The 14,440-nt window shown below is 45.9% G+C and overlaps 1 protein-coding gene across 3 annotated transcripts in view; it reads left to right on the forward strand.

The window, feature by feature from the left end:
* Nucleotides 1–14,440, forward strand: part of Duox (dual oxidase) — a 448,965-nt gene that overhangs the window by 411,486 nt on the left and 23,039 nt on the right. For all 3 annotated transcript variants that reach the window (XM_065437132.1, XM_065437133.1, XM_065437135.1), the window contains 2 exons: nt 4,018–4,173; nt 8,041–8,169. In XM_065437132.1, coding sequence (XP_065293204.1) covers nt 4,018–4,173; nt 8,041–8,169 — 285 coding nt within the window. The remainder of the gene's footprint in view (nt 1–4,017; nt 4,174–8,040; nt 8,170–14,440) is intronic.

The following is a 14,440-nucleotide window of genomic DNA, read 5'->3' on the forward strand; positions in this document are numbered from 1 at the left end:
CAGTGCGGACCGCCATCGAGACCAGCTCTTGAAGGTTACGGTCGACAACGCTGGCCGTCATGGCTTCTTTTTTGGGTACTAGGTGCAGTCGGTGGTGATTCAGAGCTGGCAATGCATGTAAGAGGGGTGGGAATCTTTTCTTTTTATGAGATTCTTGACCAGCTCCCGAAGACATGCTCAAGCTAAGATTTGCTGATGGCTGTATGTAGCTTTTCTTTTATTGTGGCATGCCCTAGAACCGCCATGAATCCTACTGTGTAATGACATATGTCAAAAGGACGTGAATACTGCTCTAATATTAGAGCAGTATTCACGTCCTTTTTTAAAATGACATGCAGCCAGTAATTGGGCTGCCTAAGGTTTGCGGCCCGGCTGCAGCTCCCCTCCCCCGCTTCCGTTGCCAAGTTAGGGGGAGGGGTCTAGCGCAACCTTACACCCCCTCCCCACTGTGGCGTAGCCAGAATATTTTTTGCGTGAGAGGGAGGGGCGTCCCAATTAAGCGTGGAGGGGGAAGGAGCTGAGCCAGTGCCATAGTATCAAACATTTTACTTTTAGTAAGCGTTACAAATGCCCGGCGTGCCCCCTTCGCTACGCCCTTCCTCATCCTCACCCCCCCCCCGCAGTCGACGCAAATCAAGCTATCAGAACGTGTGTGACACGCGTGCATGATATAACATGAATGACATGCCACGAAGCAGGCATGGATGACGTGACATCATCGTCATGACCAGCCTATTTTGATGCCCATCACACGACGAAAGCTTGTCCATTGATCTCCAATACCCCTGTCTTGTGCTAACTTGTTCCACGTGTCTTCAAATATTCTAATTCCATCACACCCACCTTATTCCCTGTCGTCCTTGACTGTGCTTCCCTTTCCTTAGCACCCATTCTTTTACTCCAATAGACCAGCGGTTCTCTCCCTTACGCATCGCATGGTTTGCCCAGCACGACTTCTTACCTTTAATGTCAACCACAATATCAGCTATCCCCGTTCGCTCTCTAATCCACATCGCTGTCTTCTCGTCTATTATCGTCACGCCTAACATTTTTCATTGCATCGCTCGTTGCGCGGTCCTTAACGTCATCCCAAGCTTCTTTGGTAACCTCCAAGTTTCGGCCCCATATGTTAGTAACGGTAGAAAGCAATGATTAGCAGTAAGCTCCATGGTCATGATTTAGTAATGCCTGCCGTAAGCTCTCCAACTAATTTTTTTATGTTTGTTAATTTTTTGATGGGAGGCCCCTGCAAATAATTAACCTAAATAAACGTATTTCTGCGCAGGTTCTAGAGGCTGAGTGATAATCGTGACATTTCGTTCTCTTGGCAGACTGCGGAAGATTACTTTTTTCTTCTTCATACTTACCTTCAATCAGACTCTTACATTTTCTTCGCTATGGTCCTCAAACGTTTGTGCAATATAGTCTGCAGCGTTGCTGAGTACGCCGACGCAATCTACAAACCGTAAGTTCGTGATCTGTTTACCGTTAGCCCTCACCCATATAACCGTTCCCAGTCTAACTCCTTGCACACCTTTAAGTACTGACTAATAGAATTGCAAACACTTTGCCATTGATCATGCGAATCTTTTCGCAGATATCTCGCTATGCAAAGTCGGCGAGTTAGTGTCATCCGTTCGAAATCAACAATCGTGGGAAACTTCATTTTTCACTGCTGTTTGCAGTCAGTGCGCAGCTTCCTAGATGCCAAGATCTCATCGATCCAGCTACCTGATGCAAGTGCAAGTTGCACGCATTTCATCTAAGTAATATCAAAGCATAAGCTGCTCATGTTCATTTATCATATACTGTAAGGTTGTTCACTTACTCTCGTAAAGCTAGGGTGTAAATTAGAAAAACTGGCCAAGGGTGTACGAAGGGTGTCTTTCTTATTGAATAGCCTTTTCCGTTAGGAAGGGTGTTCCAAAGGTGTTTGCAAAAGTGGAAAGGCAGTTACACCCGTATTACAACCATAAGGGCGTGAAAATTTTAAGAGTGCATATGAATACAACAATAAAACTCCGGCCCCCAGTCCCCAGCAGCTGCGAAGCAGCTGACCACCGTGGTGGTCCGACCTGCGCCGCAGCAGAGGGTGCTAAGAATATCTGCGTCCGTACAGGCCGCCATTGAAATCTGAACCTGGCAACCTTTACCGCTAGAACGTTATCTAGTGAAGCGAGTCTAGAAGTGCTATTGGAGGAATTAGCGGAAAATAAATGGGATATAATAGGGCTCAGTGAGGTTAGGAGGAGAAAAGAAGCATATACAGAAGAACCTAGGAATAGGGCAAGAATCAGATGTATGCGTTAAGAGACAAAGCGGGCAATATTATTTCTAAGTTGGAGGAGATAGTTCAAGTGGCTGAGGAGTTCTGTAGATATTTATAGAGTATCAATGGCACCTATTACGATAATTAAAGAGGGAATAGTGTAGACGAATTTGACATCCCACAAGTAACGCCGTAAGAAGTCAAGGAACCTTTGGGAGCTATGCAAAGGGGGAAGGCAGCTGGGGAGGATCAGGCAACACCAGATTTATTGAAGGATGGTGGGCAGATTTTTCTAGAAAAACTGGCCACCCTGTATACGCAATGCCTCATGACCTCAAGCATACCGGAATTTTGAAACAACTTGAAAATTATAGACCGATCAGCTTACTCTCCGGTGCCTACAAAGTACTTACTAAGGTAATCGCAAATAGAATCAGGAACACCTTAGACATCTGTCAACCAAAGGACCAGGCAGGACTTCGTAAAGGCTACTCAACGATAGACCATATTCACATTATCAGTCAGGTGATAGAGAAATGTGTGGAATATAACCAACCCTTATATATAGCTTTCATTGATTACGAAAAGCGTTTGATTCAGTCGAAACCTCAGCAGTCATGGAGGCATTACGGAATCAGGGTGTAGATGATCCATATGTAAAAATACTGGAAGATATCTATAGCGGCTCCACAGCCACCGTAGTCCTCCACAAAGAAAGCAACAAAATCCCAATAAAGAAAGGCGTCAGGCAGGGAGATACAATCTCTCCAATGTTATTCACAGCATGTTTACAGGAGGTATTCAGAGACCTGGATTGGGAAGAATTGGGGATAAAAGTTAATGGAGAGTACCTTAGTAACTTGCGATTCGCTGATGATATTGCCTTGCTTAGTAACTCAGGGGACCAATTGCAATGCATGCTCACTGACCTGGAGAGGCAAAGCAGAAGAGTGGGTCTAAAAATTATTCTGCAGAAAACTAAAGTAATGCTTAACAGTCTCGGAAGAGAACAGCAATTTACAATAGGCAGCGACGCACTGGAAGTCGTAAGGGAATACATCTACTTAGGGCAGGATGTGACTGCGGATCCGGATCATGAGACTGAAATAATCAGAAGAATAAGAATGGGCTGGGGTGCATTTGGTAGGCATTCACAGATCATGAACAGCAGGTTGCCATTATCCCTAAAAAAAGTGTATAACAGCTGTGTCTTACCAGTACTCACCTATGAGGCAGAAACCTGGAGGCTTATGAAAAGAGCTCTACTTAAATTTAGGATGACGCAAGGAGGTATGGAAAGAAGAATGATGGGTGTAACATTAACGGATAAGAAAAGAGCAGATTGGGTCAGGGAAGAAACGCGAGCTAATGACATCTTAGTTGAAATCAAGAAAAATAAATGGGTGTGGGCAGAAGTTGTAGTGAGAAGGTGAGATAACCGATGTTCATTAAGGGTTATCACTGGATTCCGAGAGAAGGGAACAGGGAGCGGCAGGAAGACAGGTGGGCGGATGGGATTAAGAAGTTTGCAGGGACAACAAGGCCACAATTAGCACATGACCATGGTAGTTGGAGAAGTACGGGAGAGGCCTTTGCCCTGCTGTGGGCGTAGTCAGGCTACTGCTGATGATAATGATAGTGATGATGATGAATTGAATTAGTTATTTCGTGAGGATGCCGGCTTTCGCCTTCATCCTCTTTACCGAATATTAAAAGTGACGCTCAACATGTTGTTTCATTTTTTGCAGGTATACTTCATGTGGATATGTCCCTCGCATCGGCACTTCGAGTGGTTCATCGACGTTCTCAGGGATGTAGAAAGGAAGGACGTGACAAATGTTCTGGAAATCCATATCTTTATAACACAGTTTTTCCATAAGTTTGACCTGAGGACCACTATGCTGGTAAGTTTGTTCGAGAATTCCAAGGGCGGTGAAGTCAAAGCCGTATACATAGTGTAACTTAGCCAACGTGACAGCCCCAGACACGCAGACGGCTACAGCATTCTTAATGCTCACGTCGTGTGAAACCATGCTCGACCACAGCGAATCAGAGACGTTATTCACTTTCAACAACGTGATCTGGGCGAGTCCGTTCATCTTGAGGGCCCGGCCTGTTGTGTTTGTTTTTGCTTCCTGTGCTCTTCTTCTACAGGCTGCTTTAACTTTGACTCGTTTTTGAGTTGCATCAATTGTCTCGTCGAAGAATAAACACGGGGAATACATTGATGATTTTGCTGTAGCTAACGTCTTTACGCCGACAGCTATGTATTGTCGACAGCTTTGTCGGTCACTGAAATAGTTTGTTCGCGTGATAGAACCAAAAGAGCCACTACGTTGGCTCACTGATGCTGTTGTTTACGTTTTATGTTAAGGGCGTAGAAAGGCAGCTGGGAAACAGTTAATTAGCCCTTGATTTAGCATGCACGCGTAATAAACAAGCGGTGCAACAGAAGGTCCCCGCACTGATGTATGCACACGGCATTGTGCTGCTAGCGGACAATTCCACAGAACTACAGACACTGGCCAATATGTATGGCAACCAACGACAATCCTAGGCCTAAAAGTTAGCACTAATAAATCGCAATGATTATCTTTAAGGAAGATGCAAAGTGTCGATTCAACAGCAAGTCATACCCATGGTCAAGGGTATACAAACTTCGGCGTATACATAAACGAAGGAGAGACTTACACCAGCACCATCCAAGGTCATCCGTAAGCAAAAGCGAATCGCAATGCAGCAAACATGAAACAATGGTCACTTTGGAGCCACTGTTAATTTGAGGTGGTGCAGGTAATCTATAAAGGAATGATGGTGCCAGCGCTGACGTTCACAAATGTCACTCTGTTCCTAAAAGCGGATATATTGTCCCGGGTTCGAAGTTAATCAAAGACAGTTGGGCCGGTTGGCGTTGGGAACCGACGGAAAAACCACAAGTGTGGCAGTGCAGGGGGAAATGGGCTGGGCCTCGTTTAAAGTCGGAGGAGCGCAGAGCAAAATAAGTTTTCAAGAAAGACCCAGGAACATGAAGTGAAATATATAGGTGGCTAACGTGTACAAGTATCTGTAGCTAAAAAGCGTAGACACAGAATGGAGGAAGAGTTCAAGAAAGTTAGAACCAAGTACAGGGTAATAAATGTGTAGATAGAGAACCAGGGGTAATCAGGAAGCGAAACAGAGACAACGAATTGGATGCAAAGAATGAAAACGGAAGAGACCATTTACCAGAGTAAGAAAAAGTAAATGAGAAGAGAAAGTCTGTATGATAACATGAAGGGACGTGCCTTGCTATTTGAGGCTCGAGGCGGTTGCTTAAGGACAAGAACAACACTGGAGCAAATATTCGCAACTAGATTAGGCATGTGTATGCCGCAGCGATAATCCCGAGACCACTAATCACAGTGTTATGAAATGCGAAGCGATTCACACGGAGGGACAAGTACGTAACGTGCAACTTCCAGAAGCGCCTGGATTTAAAGCACACATTAGTATCAGCTGGTCAGCAGTCAGGATAAGAAAGTGAGGTTAAGGATATTGGCGGGGAAGAAACAGGGAAGAGACTGATACAACGGGATCCATTACAGGCATATCCAGTGGTACAAAGCAGTCAAAGAAGAATAAGGATATCTACACAAGAATGCTAGAAGGAAAAGCATTGATAGCATACCTGAGTAACTCAAGTAAGCTAGGTGACCATTTTCTCCCACCCCATTTGAAAGCCGATGCCAATGAACCATAATGATCGTGTTGACGTCACTGGTAGTTGGTAAATACGTGCACAGATGAGCTACAATTTCTGGTATTCTTTTGCTCTCATAGAAAGAAAATTACTAAAGTCATTTTTTCTTCATTTACCAAAAAGTTCTGCATCGCCTTCACAGATATCATTTTACAATTTGTAGCCTGTTTCTCACATATTAAGGCGACTAAGCAATCAACTCAACGGACCAAAAGATGAAGCTGATACAGAGGCGAAACATTATGCAGATCCCACGCACTGTGGGAACAGATGTAGGCGAAGTTTTCTGTGCTGTTTGCTTTGATTGATATGAATTAGCGGTTATGTTGAAGGCCAATGTTTATTTCTTTAACTTTCATCCAACACGAGCGTAGTCAGTTGATGGTACAGATTTCATTGTGTGCACCACTGCTGTTTGCCTGCGTAGTATACAGAACAAACAGGGAGAGTTGATTAATTGAGGCGTGGTTGTGCGCCATAAGTCATATTCTCTGAAAGGGTTCAGCATTGTCATTGCCTCGTGTGGCACATCCCATCGCTACAGAAGTGTGACACTTGAATTGGATTATAGGGCTGTGCGTTCCAAAACGACCATCAAATTATGAGGCATGCCGTAGTGGCAGACTCCAGATAAAGTGTGGAACCGTAGTGTTCTTTAACGTTCTTTAACGCATCCCTAAATCTAAGTGCTTGACGGTTCTTTTCATTTCGCCCCTGTCGAAATGCGACTGTTGCGGTTCGGATCAAAGCTGCGAGCTCGAGCAATGACATAGCCACAAAGCTACCACGGTGGGCACAGAAGTGCTGATTTGACGTGGGACCTCATTCGTAGTGTTGCCTAGAACCTGCGGTGTGCTTTAATTAATTCCCCTCTGGTTCTGCACGCCTGCGTAAGTTCTCCGCTTGACATATTCGCATGGTGATTATTTTTGATAAATAGCAGAAACGTAGCGTACCGTACTATAACTCAATTTATCCAGTTTGTCCTTAACCGCCTTTTGTCTGTAGTTGGGGCGTTTCCTTGCCTTCTCACGTAATTTTTTTCCCCTATCGCCCTGCCCCCGCCCACGGACAGTGTAACGGCGAGCGAAAACTGGCAAAGCTGTCATTGACTCGTTTCGCCACTAGGTCGGTTGTACCTCTTCTCTGCCTCCTTTCCCCCGTCCTCTCCGCCATTCTATCTAGCTTTTCTCTAGACTAGCACTATAGCTGAGAGGTAAGCGCTGCAATTTATGCAGTGCTTTTGTGGGGGGTCATGGATAATTACGGCTGTCAAGAGCCTCTGTGGTACAGGCCAGGGTGTTTCTGAGGCCATTGTCCACAATCGATGCGGTGCAAAGCTTCGAAATAGTTTCTCGCGTCTCCTTCCATCTCTGCCACGCTCCTTCCATGTTCATACACGCTCTGAACCGGTGACCTCCCATGAACGTGAAAAGTGACCTCCCATGAACGAGGAGAGCGTTTGAATAGTCTGTTCAGACAACCCTGCGGGTGACCACCCAATGCTTGCGTCAGCGGTTAAGCAAGTTTGACGTCAGGAGATTGGAATAAAAAACATATGGAAATAATTTTACTTTATAGGGCCCCAAGCTTCGCTGTGATAACTTCGTTCAGCATTCTGTTCTAAGACGCATTCAATCCCTGTCGACTGCTGTGTTGCACAAACTCTGAGTTGAATGAATTAATAAATTCTGGAAACTTAGGTGCAAACCAATGATTTCATTATCACGCACGCCATAGTTGGTCGCGCCATAGCAGCCACAAAGCTTTTCAGTTGAAGTCAAGCGCTCTGTCTTATCCCATCTGTATTTGCGTTGTCTTGTTAGCGCTAGCAACTATGTCACAGTGAGGAGGGTCACCGTCAAATGTATAAATCGGTATGTGCACTTTTTTTATTGGTCGGATACCGAACTACAGTCGAAATTTCTTTCACTCAAGATGCTAAAGAAAGGATCACTTTCTAGAAATCCCCATTTTCCATGCGTCTTTTCTAAAACCATGTGTCTTACAATGCTGATATTTCTTTTTACAGTACATTTGTGAGAACCACTTCCAGAGGGTCTCTAACAGGAGTATGTTCACCGGTCTAAAGGCCATAAATCATTTTGGAAGGCCCGACATGTCTGCCTTCCTGAAGTTCGTGCAGCAGCAGCACTCTTATGTAAGCAACATTTCTTCTTGCTTTGCTTTGCTTTTCATTTAAAAGTAGAAGTGACAAATTTTCAGTTCCTTGCTTGCATACCCAACTCCAGGGACATCCCGGACAGAACAGAAATGCGTTCTTCTCTACAAATCTAAGTATACTCGCCGATCCACGTCACCTCCATCGACGAAAGCCTCTGGTGCTTACCGCCGAATGTATGTCTCATTGGCAGATAAATAAGATGCCCTACTTCCGTAGCATGCCGCCACAATTTTCGACCAGCCACCGCAAGCTAAGTAAGGGAAAACGGACCGATCGCAGATGCTGGCACCACCCTCTTCATCTGGTCATCGATTTTCAGTGCAGTGGCTCGGCTCCATCGAATCCCCTTCCACTTGAGCGTGCCTCTTGTTAGCCAATTAGATAAACCAAGCCGCTCAGTATAGCTAATGTTGTTCGTTTTTCAAGCAAACAAAAAGTGACCTCCTATGAACGAGGAGAGCGTTTCAATAGTCTGTTCAGACAACCCCGCGGGTGACCACCCAATGCTTGCGTCAGGGGTTACACAAGTTTGACGTCAGGAGATTGGAATGAAAACATATTGGAATAGTTTTACTTTATAAGGCCCCAAGCTTCGCGGTGATAACTTCGTTCAGCATTTTGTTCTATGACGCATTATATCCCTGTTGACTGCGGTGTTCGTGTTATATACATACATACATACATATATATATATATATATATATATATATATATATATATATATATATATATATTTGGTGCCCTCAGCTCACTCCATTTCTTCTCTTTGGTTACATAACGAGGATCTCCAATCCGGCTACATTGATGCCTTCAGGTATCATGTGTGGGTTTATTGACCAGTTGCCTTCACTGAACACATGTTAGACACTCGTGACGCCTGCGGTAGAAAAGCGTTGAATATCCACCGCAAAGGTTTGGTAGTGGGGGCACAGCCTAATACTGCAAGGATTAAGTCTTGTAGCAGCACATAAATACCTCAGAAAGTGGACAGGAGACAGCACCTCGGTAGCTCAATTGGTGGAACATCACACGCGTATTTCAAACATGTTGGATTTCTCCTCAATTGTGGGAACATGTTTTTTCATCTATTTTAGAATTCCATTATTTATTATTTCTTTATTTTAATAATACGTAGAAGTAATTTACCGTGTGTTGTCTTGATGTCTGTGTTTGTTAGCTGCTGATGACGTGACTAATGAAAAATCGGGTCCTTCGTTAAGCCCTTTTCTTCTAGATCGTTACATAAGGAGGGTGTCGAATCCGGCTACATTGAAGCCTTCAGGTAGCATGTGTAGGTTAATTCACCAGTTGCCTTCACCCAAAAAATGTTATGTGCTCGTGATGCCTGCGGTAGAAAGGGTTGAACATCCGCCGGCAAGGTTTGGTAGTGGTGGCGCAGGCTAACATTCCAAGGGTTTATTCTTGTAGTAACACACAAATACCTCAGACAGCGGACGGGAAATGGCATCGCGGTGGCTCAATTGGTAGAGCATCGCACCTGTATTTCAAACACGTAAGATCGCCCGTCACCTGCGGCAAGCTGTTCTTTCGTTTACTTGCCAATTGCAATAATTTATCATTTATTTAATTGAATTAGTCAGTACAAGCAATTAATCTGTGTGGTCCTTGATTTCTTTGTTCGTTGGCTTCTTATGACATGACTAATAAAAATGGGTCTCACGGTTAAGCCCCTTTCTTCTCGTTCATTATATAAAGCGTGTCTCGAATACATTGATGCCTTCAGGTTGTATGTGTGGGTTAATTCACCCGTTGGTTTCACGCAAAAAAAGGTAACGCACTCGCGACGCCCGCGGCAGAGAGGGTGTCGCACATCCGCCGCCAAGTTGTGAGTGACGGCGCAGGCAAAAAACCTCCAGGGTTAATTCTAGTAGTGACACATAAATGCCTCAGAAATTGGATGGGAAATTGGCGCCGCGGTAGCTCAATTGGTAGAGCATCGCACTCGTAATGTGAAGACGTAGAATCGCTCCTCACCTGCGGCAAGCTGTTTTTTCGTCTACTTTTCAATTACTATAATTTATCATTTCTTTAATTCAACTATTAAGTACAAGTAATTTACTCTGTGTGGTCCTTAGTGTCTTTGTTTCTTGGCTTCTCATGACATGTTCGCGAATTTAAGGTGAAACAGGCATGTACAGAAGGTAAGAAGGAAGGCGACAGGAAAATTGGGCTTGCTACGTCGAAATTTTTGCCAATTACCGTCAGTTCAAAGAACGGCTCTATTTGACTCACGTACATTAGGTAGTTGAGTACGCGTGTATCCGGTGGAATCCTTATACGAGTAAGTTAGTTGATTTACTCGAAAAAATTAAGAATTGGGCAGTTACATTCGTTGTGAGGGATTAGGAAAAAAACTCAGTATCACCGAAAGCAAGCGCACTCTTCATTGGCACGATCTAAAGGACAGAAAGGACCTCTGACTCAAATATTTCAGTGTTTACCATTCTAAAACAGGCATTGACAGAACAAATATATTGCATTACCATCATAGATCTGACGCAGAAGTCACGATGCCTTGAAACTTCATAAATTTCCTTTTAAGGGTGACACCTTGCGTTATGCATATTTCATAGGACCACGAGGGAGTGTAATGCTCTTCCGTCAAATATTGTTGGTGTACAATGTTGGTGCAAACTTTACCGCGCCTTGTGTGTTGCAATGAGTGCCAATTGAAGTAGATATGTAGGTACCCCCCTTCTGTAATGCTTGAAAGGCGATGCAGGTGTTGAACAAAAAACAACTAAATCCTGTGTTTGGCGGGCCAGATCAACGACGTCATCGTGAACACGCCGTAGCGGGTGACTCCGGATAATTTTTTACGTCCTGGGGTTCTTTAATATGCACGAAATGCACAGTACACTGGCATCTGCATTTCGCCCCCACAGAACGGCAAATTTCGCCCCCTGTGGCGGCCGCGGCAGAGGCTTGATCACATGTCTTGGGGCTGCGCCCCGCCGAAGCTACGACGCCACCACCGCGGGCCCGGCCCAAGCATGAACGTTTGCACCGGCACATGGCCTAATGAAGCGCTCAGTGACGAGATGTTCGTCTGCCAGTGTGTCATGCATTAATATCAAACAGACAGTGGGAGATTGGCTGTCCTAGCCTACGGGCGACGAAAAGGGCAAGAAGAGATGCTGGCACGTCGGACCGTAGCGAGTAGGGCACACACGTGAGCAAGATCAGCTTGAAACGCAGGGATAAGGGATGCTGTGGGAGCACTTCTATTCTGCGAACGCTGCTCTTGCCTCTGCTAGGGCGTTATAGTTGATAGAAGTTGTGGTGGAATCAACCACTGCAACACGGGATAGGGCATAGGCTTCTCCAATGTCCTAGCTCACCCTTGACACGCTGCATGTTAGTGGCGAACTGGGAGATTCATGCCAATTGATGACGTTCATGGGTGACATTGACAAGCGTGAGCTGAACACAAGGGAGAGGCTTATCGTCGGTCAACATGCCGACAAGTGTCCTTCCAGAAGCTAGTGAAAGCGCTCCATGGTCACGTAGGTGACCGAAAGCTCGCGACTGAAGATACTGTACTGCGCCTTGGCACATTATAGATTGACATCGAAACGATGGTGGCGCCCATGAGGCGACAACGATAAAATGCGGCAGGTGAAAGTGAGCTAAGTGGGAACTTGAACCCGTGAGGAGGGTCGGAGAAGTTAGATACTTCTTCCCATGGTAATATCTTCTTACCGAATTGGTGAGGCGGGGCTAAGGAACAGCGTTCCTGAAGTCTGCAGTGGGCCGCGGCCACTCATAAAGTCAACTGTGTCCCTCGCCTTGTGTATGGCTATTGTGCAGTATGACTATCTCTATTCTGGCCCGACCAACATCATAGCTAGTGTATTGAAGTGTAGGCTCGTTTTCAAGTAGCCAACATCGGAGAGTTTGCGCCTGTGAAGAGAGTGGAGTAGTTCGATTCTGCTTCGTCACGTGGCAGTTTCTCATTTCGCCACAGTGGTGTCACTGGACCATGGAAAAGTGTGTTTAAGAAGTTTCCACCAGGCCCCAGACAAGCAACAAATCAAGTGTGTCTGTTAACCCCGCTATGAGCTACTGCACAGTACGACTACATCTCTTCTGGCCGTGCCATACTGACATCTGAGTTTATAAACTAGAAACCCCAGCGCAACGGCTGAGTGGCAGGCAAGTTTGCGCTTTGAGATAGGGTGCCACTTTCAAGTACTTCAAAACTGGCTGTACGACCACTTACTCGGCGCCTTTACCAACCACACTGTCGTTGAAGTGTTTCACGTGCTAAATGCAGCACTAGGCACGGTGCCTTACTGAAGGGGGTAATCTTAACGTACATGGTCGTCCACTTTCAATTTGAACCCGGCTCCGGGCTGTGGACGCGCTGTAGCAGACGACGGGGCCGAGGCCACGCCTGTGGCTGCCAGTGCGCCGGCGTGTTAGTTACCCCGGCGCCCACGATGGCGCTCCGCGGAGCGCCGGCCTAAAACCCCTTGATAATTTGAAAGTAGTGACACTCTCCTCCCCACAGTGCTTTCCTCCTCGATTCTCTTCGCCCGCCGGCTGCGCACGGCACGCTATTCCTCCTGGGCTCCCGCGGACGGGCCGCAGGATTCTTTGGAGGCGTGTTATATTGGGCCAGTTGCGCGCCCCAGTGGGGTTGAAAATTTTGAGAAATGCTAATAACAGCATCGATAATGCTGGAGGCAACGTTTATGAGGAGGTTGGGTTTTCTTAAAGCCTTATAAACGGGGTATACTGATTTAAAGGGAGCTTTGAGGCGAGTTGTATACTCCAGACAATTTTTCTGCCACATGATCAGATGCTTTACTTCGTGCGTCTGGTCTAGTATTGCTTGTGACGCATCCCTTTGTGTGTGGCTTATTAAGCGAAAGCCTTAGACCTCTGTTTCAAAGTCCCGTTGTGAGCTACAGAAAATATCACGTGAGCGAAGGAAGGCGGGATGCGAACCAAAGCATGTGCAGCCACGTATGAGAGAGGATTAATGATTACCAAAGTAATGATTGATTAGTGATTGGATTGTTGTTCATGCACCCTAATCCACCCCAATCGGTCTTAATACCCTTTCATCAACACTTCGCCTTAATCCGCCTTAATTCTCCTCCACGCACCTAAATCTTTATTCATGCATCTTAATCCTTCGTAATGCACTTTAATCCACCTTACTCTTCTTTAATACACTCTAACCAACCTTAATCCTCCCTAATCCACCTTATGTCAACCACTAATAATTCAATAATTACCTTGGGTAATCATTGTCTCATACAGAAGTGGACATGCTTTGGGTCCCCTCTGGCCTTCCTTGGGTCACGTGATACTTCCAGTTTAGAACGCGACCTTGAAACATAAAGATCTAAAGGTTTTCGCCTTAAAACTTAAAAAAAGCTCAATTTTGACTAGTGAACGCTCATCACCTACAATACTACGGGGATACTTGCCACTAATTTTTTCAGGGCGCAAAGCAGAATCAATAATACTGCGCTTTCGACTGAATAACAACAGTTAGCGACGTGCGAAGTGATGGAGCCACCCCAGAATATTAAGCATACTGAGGACAACCGCAACAAAAACGCTGGTGAGCAGGCCGGAAGAATGATAAAAAAATGCAGCATTACGGGATGCTTTGCTACGAGCTATAAGAAAGACTCCTCAGCTCGCAAACAACGCTGTTCTTTGTCAGAACATAGTTGCTTCGGCCAATGTCATGCAGCCACTGCTTCCTACGCAAGCCGTTACGCTTTCGTTGTGGTATCATAAAAACGGCATAACCATCTTCAGGCTTCTTGCTGCAGTTATATGCGCAACAGCCCGGCATAGCGCCAGCACATAGACCACAAACACTGCGCACAACGTTCGCTACGCCGAGCTAAAGCACCGAGCCAGCCGTGCTCAGGAGGAAAATGGCGCGAACGAAAAAGAAAAACACAAGCAAAACTCAAGATCCGCGCGTTTCCAAGGGCAACGGCAGGGAGACCAATCGTCGTGCAGAAAAACGGGGGCGTAACTGGTTGCCGCGGGGGGCGGGGGGACACGCAAGGGGCGAGGAGGAGGCGAGGAGGTCGCGCGGCGGCGGCAGAGTTCAAAGAGTGGCGGTACTTTCAAATTATCAAGGGATTTTACGCCGGCCTAGGGGCTTTACGCTGGCCTAAGCCGGCCGCCCGGAGCCATGTTCAAATTGGAAGTGGACGACCGTGTACATGGATTAGTCAACTCACGCGGCTGC

This window comes from Dermacentor albipictus, chromosome 1 (assembly GCF_038994185.2).
Source record: "Dermacentor albipictus isolate Rhodes 1998 colony chromosome 1, USDA_Dalb.pri_finalv2, whole genome shotgun sequence".
Taxonomy (NCBI): Eukaryota; Metazoa; Arthropoda; class Arachnida; order Ixodida; family Ixodidae; genus Dermacentor; species Dermacentor albipictus.